Source organism: Xiphophorus hellerii, chromosome 21 (genome assembly GCF_003331165.1).
Source record: "Xiphophorus hellerii strain 12219 chromosome 21, Xiphophorus_hellerii-4.1, whole genome shotgun sequence".
Classification (NCBI taxonomy): Eukaryota; Metazoa; Chordata; class Actinopteri; order Cyprinodontiformes; family Poeciliidae; genus Xiphophorus; species Xiphophorus hellerii.
This window is the reverse complement of record NC_045692.1, coordinates 15,368,749-15,386,939: the sequence shown is the minus strand read 5'-3', so window position 1 is coordinate 15,386,939 and position 18,191 is coordinate 15,368,749. Positions and strand designations below refer to the sequence as shown.

The 18,191-nt window shown below is 35.6% G+C and overlaps 1 protein-coding gene across 2 annotated transcripts in view; it reads right to left on the bottom strand.

Annotated features, from left to right (window-relative positions):
* The window catches only part of plod2 (procollagen-lysine, 2-oxoglutarate 5-dioxygenase 2), a 33,889-nt gene that overhangs the window by 12,231 nt on the left and 3,467 nt on the right, over nucleotides 1-18,191 (bottom strand). For both annotated transcript variants that reach the window (XM_032551699.1, XM_032551700.1), the window contains exons 2-7: nucleotides 11,812-11,903; nucleotides 10,070-10,206; nucleotides 6,408-6,571; nucleotides 3,196-3,308; nucleotides 3,046-3,109; nucleotides 2,810-2,907 (exon numbers count right to left, since the gene is read on the bottom strand). In XM_032551699.1, the coding sequence (XP_032407590.1) occupies nucleotides 2,810-2,907; nucleotides 3,046-3,109; nucleotides 3,196-3,308; nucleotides 6,408-6,571; nucleotides 10,070-10,206; nucleotides 11,812-11,903 (668 nt within the window). The remainder of the gene's footprint in view (nucleotides 1-2,809; nucleotides 2,908-3,045; nucleotides 3,110-3,195; nucleotides 3,309-6,407; nucleotides 6,572-10,069; nucleotides 10,207-11,811; nucleotides 11,904-18,191) is intronic.

The following is an 18,191-nucleotide window of genomic DNA, read 5'->3' as shown; positions in this document are numbered from 1 at the left end:
GATTTCTATTCAGCAAAAGTGGTCAAAATTAGTGGGGCAACGAAAAGATTGGTTTAGAAATCAGAGAATGTTCAGTGGTTAATGTAATGGACAAATATATATATATATATATATATATATATATATATATATATATTTTTTTTTTTTTTTTTTTTTGATATATGTAATAAAATTCACTGGAATACAACATTTCAAATATTATTGCCAAATATACATGACTAGCTCATATGTTTTTTTTTCATCTCAATTAACATTTTATTAATTTTTTGTTTTTTTTTGTTTGAAGTGTTGTGTTAATATTATGTTTCATTTGACTCTCTGTCAGTCTTGTAAAAGGAGAAAAGAAAATTCCAGTTTTGCTTTTCCATGAAAGAAATCCAAAGCAAAACATTTTTGAAATGAAACTTATGTACAGAAAATGAAATGAGATCATTAGTGACAAGAAGTCACCACCAATATTGTTTTTAAAACAATCTATTTCACCACTGAGTTGATTTGTCTAACTTTAATACATGAAGCATTGTGTAAATAAAAGCAAGTAGATTTTAGAAAAGTAAGAAATATGTTTGGTAATGTTTTTTTATCTTTTTGTAACAATGTTTCTCAGCAATACGTCTCATAATATTGTAAACCCCTACACATTGTGCCATATAAGCAAGAGACAGGGATTGCATTGAACATTCATAAAATAAAGAAGAAAAAATTCAGAGTGTTTGGTAAAAAAAAAAGTTTTTCAAATTCTGACCACTGCAAAACCTTTTCAAGTGGCATCCTATTATTTTTTTTTATTATTTTCTAAATATTCTGATCTCATTCACTGCTGCTGAGTGCTTGGATATTTATATTGACAAAAGCATGTTGTATAAGAGTATCTAATTTACTTTGCTAATTTCCCCATGCTAAAATAGACATATAATCTTTTTGCAACCAGAATGAGCAGCAGATGATTAAACATGCGGTAATGTTTAACTATATGCCAGTTATTCAACTGTCCAGTCCTAGAAAGGCATGGATTTAGTGCTCTACCATTAAGCGCTTCAACTCCAGCTGGTATGACATTTTGGGGAAAATGACTCAATAAATTGGTGGGTTTTGTTCAAAGCTCGTGTGGCCGTTAGTGGAAAAAGATTGTGATGAGTTAAAGGTCGGGAAATATCAGACTAAACTTCCATAGAACTGCAGCATTATCTTACAGACATCCTGTTAACTTACTGACTCTCTTGGACTGATAACTGAATGATGGCATTGCGCAAATGAGAAACACATGGTCAGAAGCATTAGCAAGCAACCTTGACATGGATGAGAAGCCAACTATGGTCAGGGTCATCTGGCAAGTATCCAGTAGGCTGCATTTTTTTCCACCCAATGTGGGGGAATGTATCAAGTGAAATACACTGTTCATGATGAGTGATTACTGAGAAAGACAAAGGACTAGGGTAAAAAGAAAACCATCTAACATCAAGGTATACCAGATTTTTAAAAGTTGTGGTTTCAAAACCACCAAAAGTTCTCATTATACTGTTCCTAGGGTTTTACAATCCTTACGGTAAGCTGCTAGAGAGACTGGAATATGTCTTATGGAGCATAGTGTAATGTAGTGCTGCTCCTCCCCAACTTGTTGTGGTCAGGTGGCTGAATAAAAGCAGCTAAACTTTTCCCTCACTTATAAGAATGACAAAATCTTCTCTCTGGAAATATCTCCAAGTGTGAATAATGACCATCTTTAAAACCTAAACTGGTTTGAACCTTATTGTCCTACTTTAAGTTTTTCATCGTACTTATTTCCTTACATGTTCTCCATTCATAATTACCATATTTTGTTAGTATTGCCTCAGTTAGTTATGTGCACACAGCCTACTACAAATGGTAAATAAATTGAATATTTATAGCATCACATTAACCAAAATGCTTTAGCACAAGTGCCACATTCACTGAGTTGAACTAGCTAACTAGCTTGGTGTGAAGAGGCTTGCCCAATGGTAAACCAACATCTGGCAGAGAGGGAGCTGGAATTAAACTCATAACTTTACAATTGCAGGGTAACTACTCGTTCCACTGAGTCATAGCTGCCTCAAGGTGAAATAAAGCACTGTTAAAAGTGCACTTGCTTTACATAGTAATGCATAATTTCACAAAAGAACAAACAAACAAAAAAACAGCTTACATTCCAGCATAGTCAAAGTAAATACTGGTTTAGGATGAAATAGCATAACTATGTGAAAATTTAGCATTTTGTTCTATAGATAGTAAAATGTGTCTAACAAGAGTCTGATTCATTAAAAGGAAAGTATGGCCAATAAGGCACTTAAACTTTGATGTGATTTTAAACCACGTTTTTCAACCATCTTCATTCTTCATTCAGACAGCTTGACTAATTACACAGTTAATATCAAGTAGTTATACTCATGTTACTCTATAAAAAACCAAAGGATAAAAATATGTATGTATAATCAACACAATTACCTTAAAGTTCAAACAAACTTTACCAGGTGGTAATTCAAAATGCTTGCTTTAGCAAATGGTTAACAAGGAAAAAAACAATAAATGTTAAATATGTTATTTTTATAAAATAACATCTAACATTATTATAAAATAACTACTGTATGTAATAGATTTTCTGAGTGGCAGTAGAAATAATTGTTGTTGTTTTTTATCTGACTGTTAAAGAAAAAAAAATAGATAATGATACACATTTTGCTTATTTTGGGGGTAGCTTAGAAACTAAAATATTCTTAAAGAGAATGCCATTCATGAGAATTCTTTGCAAGGCCATTCCCTCTTGTACCAAAGAGCAGAGCTTCATACTCACTTTAGTGTTTCCATTTCCATGGACGACAACAGGCAAAGAATTGTACGCTGTGTTTCTTACTCGCACTCTGTCAGTTCCAAACTTAAGAAGCACCTCATCTGCCAAAAAACATAAAGAACACCAGATTTCAAGGTTAGGTTTGAAAACCTGAAATATGCCACACAATGTTAATACAAAGTTAGTTCAGCAAGAACTAAGTCTTCGCACTAGCTCAATAAATTCTAATAATTACCTACCAACAGCCCCGTTCAGATTCTGGAAAATCTGGCACTTGTGGTCCAGAGTCATGTTAAGAGATTCCTGTAAGATGTGAACATAAAAATGTACTAGGCTGTCCAAAGCATTTCTTTTGAAAAATGTCAACACAAAGAAAAACAACGACCTACTCGTTTCAATGGATCCAGGTAAATCTTAGTGTAAAAGAGCTGGTCGTCATCATTGTCGTGGAGATCCCACTGTGAAACTATTCTGTGTACATATGGGGCGTAGCCAATTATACCTGAAAATAAATGAACAGTGTGAAATGCATACCAATGTGTAGATGATATGGTGAGAGATGTTTACACAACTGGGAGGATGCTGGGTGGCTGGCTGGCTTAACAGCCTCCAACTTCATCCGAGGAAGCCATGACGCCTTAAACAAAGTGTGATTTTTGGCAATTATCTGAGGCACACATAAACACAGGGCAGAGACGTTTTCTTTTCCACAGAAAGTAAAAGTGGTTTGCAAAAAGCTGCAATCTATTTGTTATGACCAGCTTACATCACATACTTAAACTCTAAATGTACATTCTCATGGTATACTCCTCTATAACTTGAGTTCCTTTTTCTTCTCTCACTCTGTCGCTCAAGGACAGCAACCACAGTAACAGATTGCAGGGTTTAGCTATGTTGCTGGTGTGTGTCATTTTATATCCCATCATTGGAAAAAAACCTCAGACACTGTAAACAAGTCGATGGACAGACATGACATAATATAAATGGTAGGAACGAGGGAAGAAAGTTCAAAGCAAAATCATCAATTTTATGCAGATTATATTGTTGGTATGTGGTTCATTTTACAGATCCTGGGAAAGTGCAGTGAACATTCTGCCTTAGTCTTCCTATCCTTTAGAGCGAAAAAGACACAATGATTCTCTGATCCCTCTAAAATATTACCTCTGTAAAATACTAAAAAGACATAAGCAATGTAGCATGAAACTTCAGGATTTAATTGAACACGGTAATAGATTTTTATGCTGAATTTACCCCAATTCAAATTTTCCATCATTAATTAGTTTTATCCTGGAATCCCCAGACAAGATCACAGTTTTTGGGATGCTTATTAAGGCCTTTTTGAATGCCTTGATAATACTTTGCATTAGAGCAGCTCAAGGCACTCAAATCCTGATCTATGTTGATGCCCTGCTGTCAGTGCTTTTATGTTGTCTGAAACTAATTGCGAGAAATGTTGTAGTGGAATATGCCAAGCAGTGTGGTGTACATGTCTGCAGTTTGCAACCTTCCTGAGCATTTCCAGCAAATTCCAAAAGTGCTAGACCAAACTGTGATCCAATCGAGGTCATTGAAGAACAGTATGACATTAATTGAGCTTTGCAACTTAATCATTATGCTGGAAGGATGAGTTTAACTAGTGTGGAATCTATGATGTAAAAATTGAAAGAACAGTATATAAAATTGAGACTTGGCACTGGAAAACATTTTGCCTGACAAAACTTTGTTTTATATCGAGGATCAAAATAAAAGTGACCTAAAGTGACCTTCTTGTTCCTCTGTTTAAATATTCACAGTCTAACACCAATACGGAATCTCTCCATCTCAGCTCCATCCCCAGAAGACTTCAGTCTCTGTGACACAACTGTGCATGTCCAAATGCTATAAAACTTTCCTCACTGGTCACTTGGGCGGTAGCCGTAGGAACACAAACAAAACCTGCAATTTCATGCAAACTGCGGCACACTCAGGGGCCCAAGACAAATCCACATGTCAAGTCAATGACAATGAACGCAAAAAGCAGTCTCTGATCAGTCTGAGACAGTAAGGCTCCACTATGGGAGGTCACACCAAATTGATGACCACAGGGAAAGGAGCAGTTCAATGCTCCAGAGAATTGGAAAGATGCGGTTTAGGGTTAGGGTTAGGGTTAGGTAACCCTTGCCACAAATAAGCTTTTGCTTTGTTGCAAAATGTTCTACCTACGTAGAATTTTTAAGTCTGCAAGATGCACCGTTTGCAATTACTTTTAGAAAACACCCCAACATGTAACCGTAATTATGTCTAATCGACCACTGGGAGGATAACAGCTAAAAAAAGATGTCTAAGCATAAGGTTAAACTTTGGGCAAATTTCCTCCTCCCACATTCTGCTCACCATAGACAGGAAATACTTCACAATCCAAGTTTATTTGGAAAATATACTCAAATTTTACACCAGGAATTAGCAATAAAGGTCCTGGGGTTTTCTATTTTAAAACTAACACATGCTTATTGCTATTCTTTGTTGGTGCTGCAGCAGTCTTTACACCGAATACTAGAACACTGTGCTTAGCCCACTGAATTCCAGAAAGGCCTGCAAGTCTTCAGAGTTCAACAGCTAATGGTGGAATGTGTTACACCCAGAGAACTGGGGTGAGTAAGTGGTTTCAACCTGTGTAATCCATCATTACTTCAACTTTCTACGTATGCATAGAGTATGCTGCAATAAAATCTTCTGAAAATGTTAAGACATAGTGTAAAGTGTGGTTAAATACAGGTATCAAGTTGGGGGTGGTTTAGGAGTTATTGTACCCTAAAGACATAATATAGATGGAAACCCACATGTTTAAAGCTCTGTGTGAAATCCATGTACTTAAACTATAGAAATACATCTATATTAGTGTGTAAAAGACTGTTATAAGCTGAGACAGACAGTTTAAATAGCTATATAAACAAGCAGTGATTCCAGTGTTTCTTGCATTCTTCTAGATTATGCCTTCAGGTAAAGTGCTGAGACACTGTTTGTCCTCTTACAGGTTCTATTAGCGTTTTTGCATCATATCGTCAAACCAATGCTAAAACCATACAAAAATGTCTTAATAGAAATTTAAAACAAATTTCAAATGGTGATTTGATTTAAAAATGTTAACTAGCCAATGTTAGCTATCCAAACCAACCTGCCCCTATGTGAAAATGCATGTATCCCCAAGTTTCCATTTCAGCAAAATTCTGTTTTAAAATATCTGTTATCTCAGTGGTGCATAAAAAAAACTTTATTTGATGTGGTACATGTTATGAAAAGCTATATATGTGTTAAAAATATCTGGTAGAAAGAATTTAATGCATGACTTGTGATACATATTTGATTGACAACTTTTACTGATATCATTGCACATTTTTACAGAACATCTGCAAATGTTCTTTAAAACAACAAAACAATAAAAAAAATAGAAGTTTGAGAAATGTGGTTGTCTCACTTTTGTGCTAGTCAATGAACATATTTTAGGTGCAACGTTAGTTTGTTCCTGTGGGTGAGTTTGACAGTGTGAACAGGAATGATCAGGCTTCCAACAACAATCAAAACACTTCAGTCCTAAAAGACAAACTGAACTTTTGGAACCCACCTCCAGAGTTGAGGTAGCGCTTGCCACTTCGGACTAAAGGGTACTTGTCAGCTAGCCTCTTATCTGGCCATATCAATCCCTCTGCAGCAAAAAGCACTTTGTGATTGGCTTGTTGGAACTTCCTGAGAATCTCCTCTGGTCCCCCAGCGAAGATAAGATCATAACTTATGGGGGAAGAAAGCAGATAAAATATAACAGATCGTTAGCCTTTTATTTATCCAGGAGGAGCAGTTTTGTCTTCAACATATTTCACTGAGTTTGACACGTAGTATAGGGTTTGGTAAGACTGAATTTTCTGAGAGCCTGTGCAGTGCCATGGTTTCAAATGGGGTTTATTTTTCCAGACATTAACACACACAAAACAACATAATTATTCAAAGGGTTGATCTTAAAGTATCAGTAATTTAATTTATTTGGTGCTTTTATTGGTTTGGTGTGTGCAGTTGGCCTTTAAAATCATGAGAATTTCACAAGAGTCATTGACTCGTTAACATCTTCAATTAATGGGAGCTTATTCTGCTTGTGTGACAGCACGAGTTTGAAGGCTTGAAAGCATATACAGCTTGTATGTAGGTCTAAAAATAGTGCAGTATATGGCCCATTTATAGAAGATGGCAGGAAAAGTAAAGGTTGAGCCACGAGAGGAAGCCTGAGGAAGTTGAAAAGTTTTGCTAACATCTGGCAGACACATGTTCATATAAAGATCCCTTGCGACTTGTTAAATCATAAATCACATACTTATCCCATTAACATAGGCCTGCTCTCCATAAAACCATTCAAGATTGTGTCTGAGAATTACACGGAAATAAATTCAAGACAAATCCAGCTTGGAAATCTCAGATTTCCATTTATATGTATTTTATTGTATTGCTTTTCAGGCTGTCTGTAGTGTTTACCAAAACCTTGGAGCTTCAGTAATGGAACTAAAAAGGTTAAATAATATCATATGATTGAGAAGGATATGTTAAAGGATTTTAACACTGAATTGAGTGTTTGATGAGTTAACCAGCAGCAAGAGGACCAGCAATGCAAAACATGGAGCTCTTTATTTATCATGGCAGAGGGGCAGTGCAATATCTGCCTAAAAGAGATCCAGGACACCCTGACTAGAGTTTATTGGAAGCCAGTTCTACAAAAGTACTCCCACAGGATGATGCCAATACTTTATGGAGTTGTGATGAGGATGATGGGTAGTCTTAGTTTTTGCTCCCTACAGCATTTACCATGAAGACCAGAAAGTTACATTTTGGTCTCATCTAAACAATTAAACTTGAGCGCACTTGCTGTGGACTCTATTCACTAATTAGATTACTTTTGTAAGCAGTTGATTTCATTGGAATTTACTTAGGGATATCATAGAAAATTATTCCATGCCACAGTTTTAAAGGTTTTGTTTGATAAATAATTGTATAACCATGTACCATTTTCCTTCCACTTCCCAAACATAAAATATATTGTGCTTTTCTATCTCTGACAGTACCGACGCAACGTTAAAGTTTGAGGCTGTAACTTTACAAAAATGTAAAAAGTTATAGGGAATGAATAATTTTGCAAGGCATAATGCAAAGGACATTCAGTAATAGGTTTTAGTCTGAAATTATGCTGCTTGACAAGTAGGCCTGTCACGATAGCAAATTTTGCTCAACGATTAATTGTCTCAAAAATTATTGCGATAAACGATAATATTGTTTGAAGATCTTTTTACACTGATTTAATGGAAATGACGTAATAATGCATGCGATTTCCTGCCAAAGATAGATACACATTATTTTCAAAAGAACACTTAACACTGGAGCTGATAAACAAAATAAACAAAACAACCAAAAACAAAAATAAAATGGATTCTCAGTCTCCATTAACAAAAAACTCACTTGAAAAAAAAAACTAAACATAAAGCCAAAGTGGAAATAAATACTGCATTCAACCAAAAGATTATGAAGTCTGTATATTATGTTGCCCTTCAGTAATAATTAGATTTAAATAGAGAAGATGGGCACATCTGACTACCTGATGCAATAGTTCACACTACATGATTTTTTGCTGCTATTTTTCCCCTTACAACAATCTTAAAACGTTGGTCTTTCTAAGATTGTGTGGTGTGTTATGGTAGATCGTCTTGGCCGCTCCGATCTAAATCAGGGGTTTTCCCCGACTGGGAGCTTAACGCAGCCTGTTGAATGTGACAGGTAGCCAATCAGAAAGCGCGGATTCTCCTCCTGGCTTTCTGAGGGGAAATTACAGAGGGGAATCCCAAACAGCTGACACGGCGCAACCCGAAGTCCAGCGGACATTGGAGATGATATGTGGAAACAACATTAATGTTTATTCAACATGCAAAGAATATAGAAAGGACAAGGGGAGGAGTTGGAGCGAAATTGCTACCGCAGTTGATAAACCCGGTAACTTTTCAGCTGTTCTTCGTTAACGTGACGTAAATAGGTTATAATGATTTTCATTCAGTCAGGACTGACACTAGCCACATGCATTGCAGGTAGATTGTAGTAAAGCATTGATTAATGCCTGGTTTTAAAATTAGTTCATGGACTTGTAGCCATTATTTTGTGCCCATTGTTGGACACCACACGGCAGGAACGAACCCGATCGAACCGTTATAGCTAGGATTTCTGTCGGCTCATGTGTGGTCTGTCAGGTTTTGAAAATGGGCCGACAATCGGCCGACAGCTCTAAGATCGTGTAGTGTGCGCTGGCACTAAGGAAATGAGGAAGGGAGGGTCAGTGGAGAGCACCGGAGTTGAGCCTTTTTTCATTCGGTGTCATCAACAGAAAGAGAAAAAGGCCGGAAGAGACGATAATGCCGATAATTAAAATGACGTCAATAGTTTTAATTTATCACGATTAATTGATGTACCGTTTATCGCGACAGGCCTATTGACAAGTGTTTGTAGTCTTTTCTATTCATTTCAGAAACTATGCATGTTTCTTTACAATGAAAAACTGCTAAATTAATTCATACTTAACTTTATAGTTGACTGAATCATAAAACAAGAGCTAAGGCCGAATTAGTACCTGCCAACACTCTCCTGGTGGGCCAGGAGGATTTCAAGTATAAAACACACTGAATTACTTGTAATCCTCTGACATTTCCAAGTAGTTTATTAGACCACAACTGCTTCTTTTCAAAGAGAGAAAATTACTTTCTAACAACCTCCTTCAAGGTGCTATGAGCTGCAATTATGACTAAAATTATAGATTTGAGACGTCACTGTAAATATTATTTTTTCCTCTATTTAAAGATAACTTGTGCAAAATGTTTATTTTTAATCCCCTCACTTTACCCATGGAAGTATTTTCCATCAGTGTTAAAAAATTACAGCTCAGCTACCTGTATTTGAGAATTGTTCTCCTCATGTACAATAATGCCTATTTTTGAATGTTTGATTGGTGTTTTTGCTTCAACAAAAACACCTTTCACTAAGAAGTTCTGGCTTTCAAATATGTTATTACAGCACATGGTGGTTAGCATTTGCACCATGCTGGCTCCCTTTTTTGGTTGGAACTTAAATGTAGATCAAATGAAAGGTAAATCAAACTAATATTAGTAAAGAAACAAAACAAACTCAAAGCCAAGAATGTAATATGTTACAATAAAAAGACTGATGCAAAATATAAATACCTTTACATTAGTTTGGCTCATAACATACCTATCCACAAACAAAATGACAAGATCTTCCTGAGCAGCCAGATTCTCCATGGCCTCCTTCAGTAGTCTGACTTTTTGCCCTCCACCAATAGAACGACCAACATCACCGCCTTTCCACATCTCTCCCATTCCCAAGACCTGATGCAGACAAAAAGACAGACAAAGTGTCTAAACTGTGAACTTGCTTGAACACATAAAGTTTGGCTGTGAAAATGTCCATTTACATCGATATCTAAGCAACCATAAGTCTGAAGAAGACTTATGGTTCAACCATAAGTCTGAACCATAAGTCTGGAAAACCTCTGAAGGAGTTGGCCCCATGTTTCTATGTCATATGTAAGAGAGCTGGAAGGAACATCTCACTAATTCCTATTTATAAATGCTACCAAAAAACGAAAATATCCATGTACATTCTTTAATGGGGAGATTTATTTCATGTGTGTTTATGCTGATGAACAGTGGATATAAAGAGTCTACCCACACTTCTTTAAATACCATGTTTTTGTGATGTAAAAAAAAAAATACTTTTTAGAACAACACATGTCTAATTCAACTGGAAAAAAATTCTAAGAGGGAAAATATGAATATATAGATTACACCCCTAATCCACATTTTGATTCAATTCCAGTCTTCTTGTATGCACTTCTGTCATCAGAAGCAGAACTAAATCTAAGAGATGATCTGTGAAAGAATTCCCTGGAGAGGGCTATGGATGAGAGAAGTGATCAGAGATTTGGGAATCTTTATATAACAGTGGACAAATACTGCTGAGTTAATAAATGAAACACCTACAGAAGAAGACTGAATAATGATGCTAGTTTAAGATATGCAAAACAAAGCAACTAGGTTTTTGCACCATTTCAACCACCAAAATTTGAACTATTTTACCTCAAACATTTGTGCTTTAGTTAATGTTTGAAATCAGGATTTATTTACAAAAGAGATGATGATAATTGACAGGAAAAATTAAGACAGGAAGTAGAATTTCATTAGTAATCTTCTGTGAAATTTATACTGGTAATTAAAGTCTTAAGTAACTTGATAGAGATATAAAGCAGTGTAAGAAATAAAGTAAATTGTTTTCTGTTATACTGATATAATTACAGTACTTCTTTACTATTTAGAAAAAGGGTACCAATTAAGTATATCTATGAAATTAAAAACATAATAGCTTTTAAATGAATATTAATCATACTTCTCATTAAGCCCACACTTATGTGTTTTTTATTTATATGTTTGATGAAATTCTAATTTTAAATTAAGTTTTTAACAATTATCATTTAATCACAATTAAGGGTGAAGTGAATTAAAAGAAAAATTAAGATTTCAAAAATAATTTAATTTACTGAAAATGATAACGAAATTAAGACGCCACTATAGTTATCTTCTTTGGTTCTGTAACCTGATTACTGAAGATTTGAGATTAGTATTGTAATCAAACTACTGTAAAAGTACTGCATATAGGGGCACATGAAGTTAGCAGTGCAGGCATGTCACCACCAACCTCCAAGCTAAGAACAAACAAAAAAAGTTTCTTTTAACCACAAAAGTCCATTATGGCACTACATCATGGAGTTTCCCTTTGGGATGTAAGTTTTCCTCATCTTTGTTTCCTTTAACAGGCTCAATTGATTCTGGCAACTGTGTGTGGGAAGTATTTTCCTGCTGCGTGTGTGTTAGTTCTGTATAATTACAAACAATACAAATGTTTGGGCATGGATTTAGTAAATGAGATACTCTTACCTTCACAGTGTAGTTGAAATAATTGGTGGTCTGCATAAAGCGCTGGAAGCCATCTGTTTCCTTAGTTGCCACAGTTAAGACCACCAGCTTTTCTGAAATGGACACAACTTTGGTTAAAATTCATCACGTATTTTTTGGCTGCTAAATTATAGGGATGAAGGGATATGTCCCTCCACAGTGAAACTACAACGTATAAAGTTGTAAAAAAATTGGCTGGAGTTAAAACATATGCGCAAATATTTATTTTTCTAAGCTTAAATATAAGTATTGAGATTCCCTCTGCTATCCTATGAAGCATGTCCCTTGTAAACCTCAAACCTATGTCAACATACTGTTGACCATTTGGTTAAGCAGTCTGAACCTATGTCTTGATTTAGGAATGACTGTTGTAATTTTAATTTTATTTAAAAACAGTGGCATATTTTCAAACATAGACTCAATTATCTTTTTCCTCTTGGGATAGAGAGGTTCCCAGAAACCTCAGGGACATTTCCAGTTGCCTTGAGTGCTGAAGTTTGAGGTTTAAGGAAGGGTTAACCAAACACACATTTTCACCAGTGGTCTAATGTAACACTAGAAAGAGGAAGAGTTTTTTGAATAGCCTCCAAACCTTGAATCAAATATGCTCTGTTTGTTTGAGGAGACAAGTTGAGGAAATTTCCAACACCTCTACATCTTGTTCATCAGTTGTTATTACTGTATGAAGGGAGAAGACTAATTTGCTACTGGCAGACAGTAGAAGTCTGCTAAACGTGTGCTAGTTTTCAGAGAGGGTAACAAAAACGTATTGGCCCATTAAAACAGTTTTATAAGACTACTTGAAAATGAAAAGCAAATCTGACCTATATTTATTAGACAGCGTGATTACATCAAACACTTGTAAATAATTTATTAGTCAGTTAAACAACATTAAATTGGTTATGAATCGAGTCTGAAAGAGAATCCCACTGTATCTTTTAAAGGGCTTTAACAGAGCTAATTGAAATGACATTTTGAGCCTCGTCATAGCTAAAGAGCAAGTACAACTCTGATCTCACTAACTTCACACAACAAACTATAATAATGCATTTCACACTGATGAGGTATTACATTATGACCACCTGGGTAATAGTGTGCTGGTTCTCTTTTGATGCCACACCCATGTTAATCCTTCAAGGAATGGACTTTTCTAGATCCCTGAATGTATGATGCATTATATGGCACCATGATGTTGGTGGCAGAATTTCTTTTTACCAAGTTGAGGTTGAACCTCTTTAGATTTAACTTTATTATCCTGCATAGTCCATAGGTGTGTGGTGTAATTGAGATCTAGTGAGTTTTGGAGGCCTAGTAAGCACCTCAAACCTGTTGCTGTGATCATTTGCTTTCAGGATGAGAACATTATCCTGATTTTTATAGGTCAGTAGTCCAATTCTCATAGTCATGTGCCCACAGCTGGCACTTTCAGCAGTGGGAAGGGGTCAGCATAGACACCCTGACTGGTTTGAAGCTGTGTAGCACAAAACATATCAAAATGTGATCTGCCAGGGTTTGAAAAACTTTTCTATCAGAACCTACTCAACTTCTTCCAAATTAGAGCTAAACAACACCAGCAGTTTGATCAGAAGACATGGTTCAAACTTCATTGCCCACTTGCAACAAAAGAGCATTGGTCACTGTTACTTTCTTCAACCACTTCCAATAGGTACTGCAGGTAACACTGCAAAATAGGAAGAGCTTCAGTTATAGAGATTCTGTAATCCAGTCCATCCCAATATGAAAAGTGTAAAGATTTGTGGAACTCTAAAATCTTTACACTTGAATATTCTCTTCCTGCTTCAAACACATCAACTTTAAGAACAAAATGTTCACTTGCAGCATGATATATCCCACTCCTTAGCAGATAGTATAATGAAGAGATGATCTGTTATTCACTTCACCTGTCTTTAGTTACAATGTTATGCCTGATCATCTTGTGCCTAACCTAAGGTTAGGCACAAGATGATAATTGTTACTTTCTGTTCTAGTATTACAATACATTATCCCAAAAAAGGCAGTTCAGAAGACCATTGGTTTTACCCTGTGGAATAAAATGTAACCTATTGTGAGCAACATGCATTCCCTGTTCCAGTTCTAAGTGTGAAGGAAGACTTGTGCAAAGCACTGCCAAGGAGATAATGTCCCTAAGGAAACACATTTTCCTACATCTGTGTAAAACAGCAGGAGCTGTTTAACAGAGATGTAAAACATTTCCAAACAAGTTTGGATGAATGGATGAATGCATCAATTACAGGCCTCTATTTCCCCTAACAGTTAAATCTACACCCATTGTCAAATGTTTCTAATGTATGCTAAAGGGGAAAAAGCAACTAACACATCACTTTTATTTAAAGAATAAGTATTAAGGTTCACCCTTCCTTTATGTTGCTACTGTATTTTGTAGTCACATGCTCACTGTTAAATCCTTGAGCAGTTCCTTACTGATGATAATACTTTTTTTGACTTATTAGTCCTTACTATCTATCACAGTGTACTTGCTTCTGTTGATACATATACTTTTTAGAAGGTGATCACAGATACTCAATTCAATTAAGATCTAAAAAGTTTCCTGGAAGTAGTTTAAAATCTTAGGACGTTGTTATCAATGTTTCTTTAAAGCCTACAGTTTCAATTTACAAAAAAAAAATAGACAGATAATTGTCAAATGTTTCTGGACTTTTGAAAGAAGTTACTCTTGGTGGACATTATTTAACTCTGGTCAAGGAGTTATTTTTTAGAATTATGAGTAAAACGACTACCTTGGCTATGCATCAAACCCAAGCATGTACAAGAGCAGAATGTGTCACTGTTGGCTCAACACTTTGTAGAGTTAACCTTGTCCTCTCCAAAGATATAATTTTCAAAATATCCCACATTGTAGCAAAAGTCATTCAGTTACTCATTTATGTTTTTCTTGGACATAAGCTTGGACAAGCATGTCTTGTCTCAAGGCCAAAGCTGAGAAAAAAAATGTAAAAAATATGTGAAAATATTTTTAATGTTGAAGCAACAAAGCTATATTTTCATCTTATTACTCTGAACAAATAGTTTGAATTTTAAACATTCACAAAGAGCCAAACAATGAGAGGTTCAACGTCAGTGAAGACAATGAAAACTAAAAAAGCTGAGATCCAGATATCATCAGCAAATAAGGGAGCTTTTTATGTAGCTGGTATTTTAGAAGATGAGTGTCCAGTCAGAATAAACAACATTCTCTCCTGGCAGTGCTGTTTGAACAGCCCAGGAGGAGAGGAATGTAGAGCAAACGGTGCTACTGAATTTCTTCACCAAGAAAGGCATAGACTCTAAGCAGTCTTTCCATTGCACAATTTTTGTGGCCCACGTTTGGTTGAGATGTTTGGCTAAACTTTCACACTTCAGTGAGCAGAAGTCCTGATTTACTCACTAGAGAATAGCTAAGGTATAGGTTTCTTTTCAAAAAGGAAAGCATTGAGGGAGAGTATCACAAGCTTATATAAAAGAGTAACAGGATTTGTTTGTTGAGGCTTATGAGTGCAAACTGCTGCTCTATTTTGGGCATTCAAACAAAAGAAGGTTTTTATTACAAGAGTCACTAAAACTCTCAATTCAGGGGAAATTCAAGTCATTCTACGAACTTTGATACCATTCCTGTGATCAATGTAAGCCAGATCATCAGTGCCATCTTTTCTATTCATGTTTGTATTTCTTCAAAACACAAATCAGAAAATGGGAAATCTTCCCAATCTCAGGAGATAGCGCCATCTCTTGAGGAAGATAATTCATCAGTAATTGTTTATGTTTTTAGCTAAAAGAGAAAAAAAAGAATAAGCATATTTGTGCGAAATATTAAGAGAACTTTGCAAGATGAAGATAAAACTCAAAGAAGTCAGATTAGGGTATTTGGAAGTGAGTTTGGCACATTGCAGTAATCTAGTCAAATAAGAAAAAAAGGGAAAAACATAAAGACATCCTATTTATGTTCTTTTAATGTTGCCCTAATGCACAAAATTTTCATGACATTATAGGCCCACTCTGAACCCACAGAAAAAAAAATAATATTTTCAATTACATGTGTGAAACCACAGGCACTTTAGCCTTAGGATGTGGCATGGTCTCTAAAATATTTTGCCAAAAACAATTTTTATCACGTCAGAGAAAATATTGCATCAAGAATAGCTCAAAATTCTACAAAAGCAGCTTTGATGTTTGCTTCAGGTGGTGTGCCAGCAGTTATGAGGCCATTTTCTTTGGACCATTAAGTTTCCTATTACTGAGATAATCCTCACTGATAAATTAACATTGCACATTATGAGACAGATTTACCAAACTCCATAATTTAGCAACTGTTAACAAGTCATAAATAAAGTCTGTGGAAGTGTTCATTTCAGTGGGCGAGGTCCTAAAACTGCACTTAAAACTGCACCTGATATACTCCCAATTTTATTTTATTTTTGAAATAAGCAACCATTATGGTGACCATGCTGACTATCCTAGGCATTCATGACTCTGTTGTGATGAACCAGCTGTAGGGTAGCAGAGAGCAGCAAGAAGGGTCTGAGCAGCACTGAGACCTTATCTGTCTCTTACTACAATGCCACGTCATGATGATAGTTTTAATATATATGTAAAAAAAAATAAAAAAATTCTTTTTTTAAATAAATGCTACATACTGCAGCTTTAAGATATTTAGCTGCAGTTTTGGTTTGGTTCAACTTTTGGTTTTTATTCAATTTCAAATCACACACACAGACCTGATTACTGCCAAAGCTGTAGAATTAAAAAAATCCCTTTAAACAACTCACTGACAGCAATAGAGGTATTGAAAAGTAACACACCATAACCCAGTCTAAAAAGAAAAAAGAAAACCTCGAGAACAGATCAGAAACAAAGCCACTGACGTCTATCAGTCTGAGAGTAAAACTAAATGTTTTTAAAGATTGGTGACTCTGGAAGGCCACAGTGTGTGCTATTCTTATCTACAAATGGAGAAAACATGGAACAAGGACAAGCCTTTCAAAAAGTGGCCAATGAAAATTACATTGGAATGTACCTTCAAGTCATCCAGGACGTCATAAAAGAACCCCAAACTAATTTTAACCTAAAGATTTACTGACTTCTCTTGGCTAAGTTAAGGACAGAAGTGATTATTTGAAAATAAGAAATAGAACGCCAAAAATAGCATCAGTGGTAAAATAATGAAAAACCACTGATGACCAAAAATAACACAAATGCCTGTCTGTCTTACTATGCCCAAAATGATTGTGACGGACCCTAAAACCTCTGACAATATATTCTGCAGACTGCTGAACAAAAGACTAATTTTTTGGAAGGTGCAGTCGATGAGATTACATCTAATTTAAAACTGATATAGCATTTAAGAAAAGGAGCATTGTACATGTAGTCAAATAAGGTTGCTGCTGTTTCATGATTGGGACTTAAATTCCTTCCTCCAAGGCTTTTGGAGTTGAAAAATACACTGCACTCCAAAATACACACCTCTAAATAGCTTAACAAACAAAATGAAGGTTTTGTTGCCTAGTCCAGATTTGTAATTAAATCTCATGGAAATGCCACAAGGTGACCCTCAAAAGGTAATTAATTATTGACTAAAATGCAACAATTCTGCAAATACTATTGGCATTGTCACTTTTTGTAAGCTATGCAATATGGTTGATGGCAGATGTTGTCACCAAGGCTGAAACAACCAGTGGTTAGGTTTAGGACACAATTACTGTTTCACATAAGCCTTCGATCACTCTCAGGATTTCTTCACTTTTCTAGAAACTCACTATGGTATAACATCTTTTGACTACAGGCAACTGAACTATTACTAATAAAAACTTCAAAGAGCATAAATCCTAATATTCTTGAATATTTATTTATTTATTAAAAATGCAGATATTTCCTCAAGAAAACTAAAAAAAAAACATAACAGTATGTCTTTAAAGTACATATGAGGATGTTTTGTGTAACTCAGTAGTTTTTACAGTGCTTTACCTCAGACACTCTAAGGTAAAAACAAACAGCTCAACACATGTTTGGCTGAAAGAAGGCATGGACCCAACCATGTGGTGATATAGTGACAATGTCTTATGGGATGATTATAGACCATGCCTGCCAGCAGGGTTTGTTAGTTTGTTAGACTGGCATTACAGTCAATAGAGAGTGTTGTTTTACAGAATGGTATGGACAACCTTAGGTGGAGTTTCCTTTACTTTTCCATAAAGTTCTCCTTGCTGTCACGTCAGAGATGTCTGGGTAAGGTATAATCTAGAGTTGCTTTTACTGTGTAAAAGAGAGACACTTTACTAGATAATGAATGATGGTGTTTACCAAGCCTCACCTAAGTATTCCTTCAGTGTTCCAAAATAAATGTTACC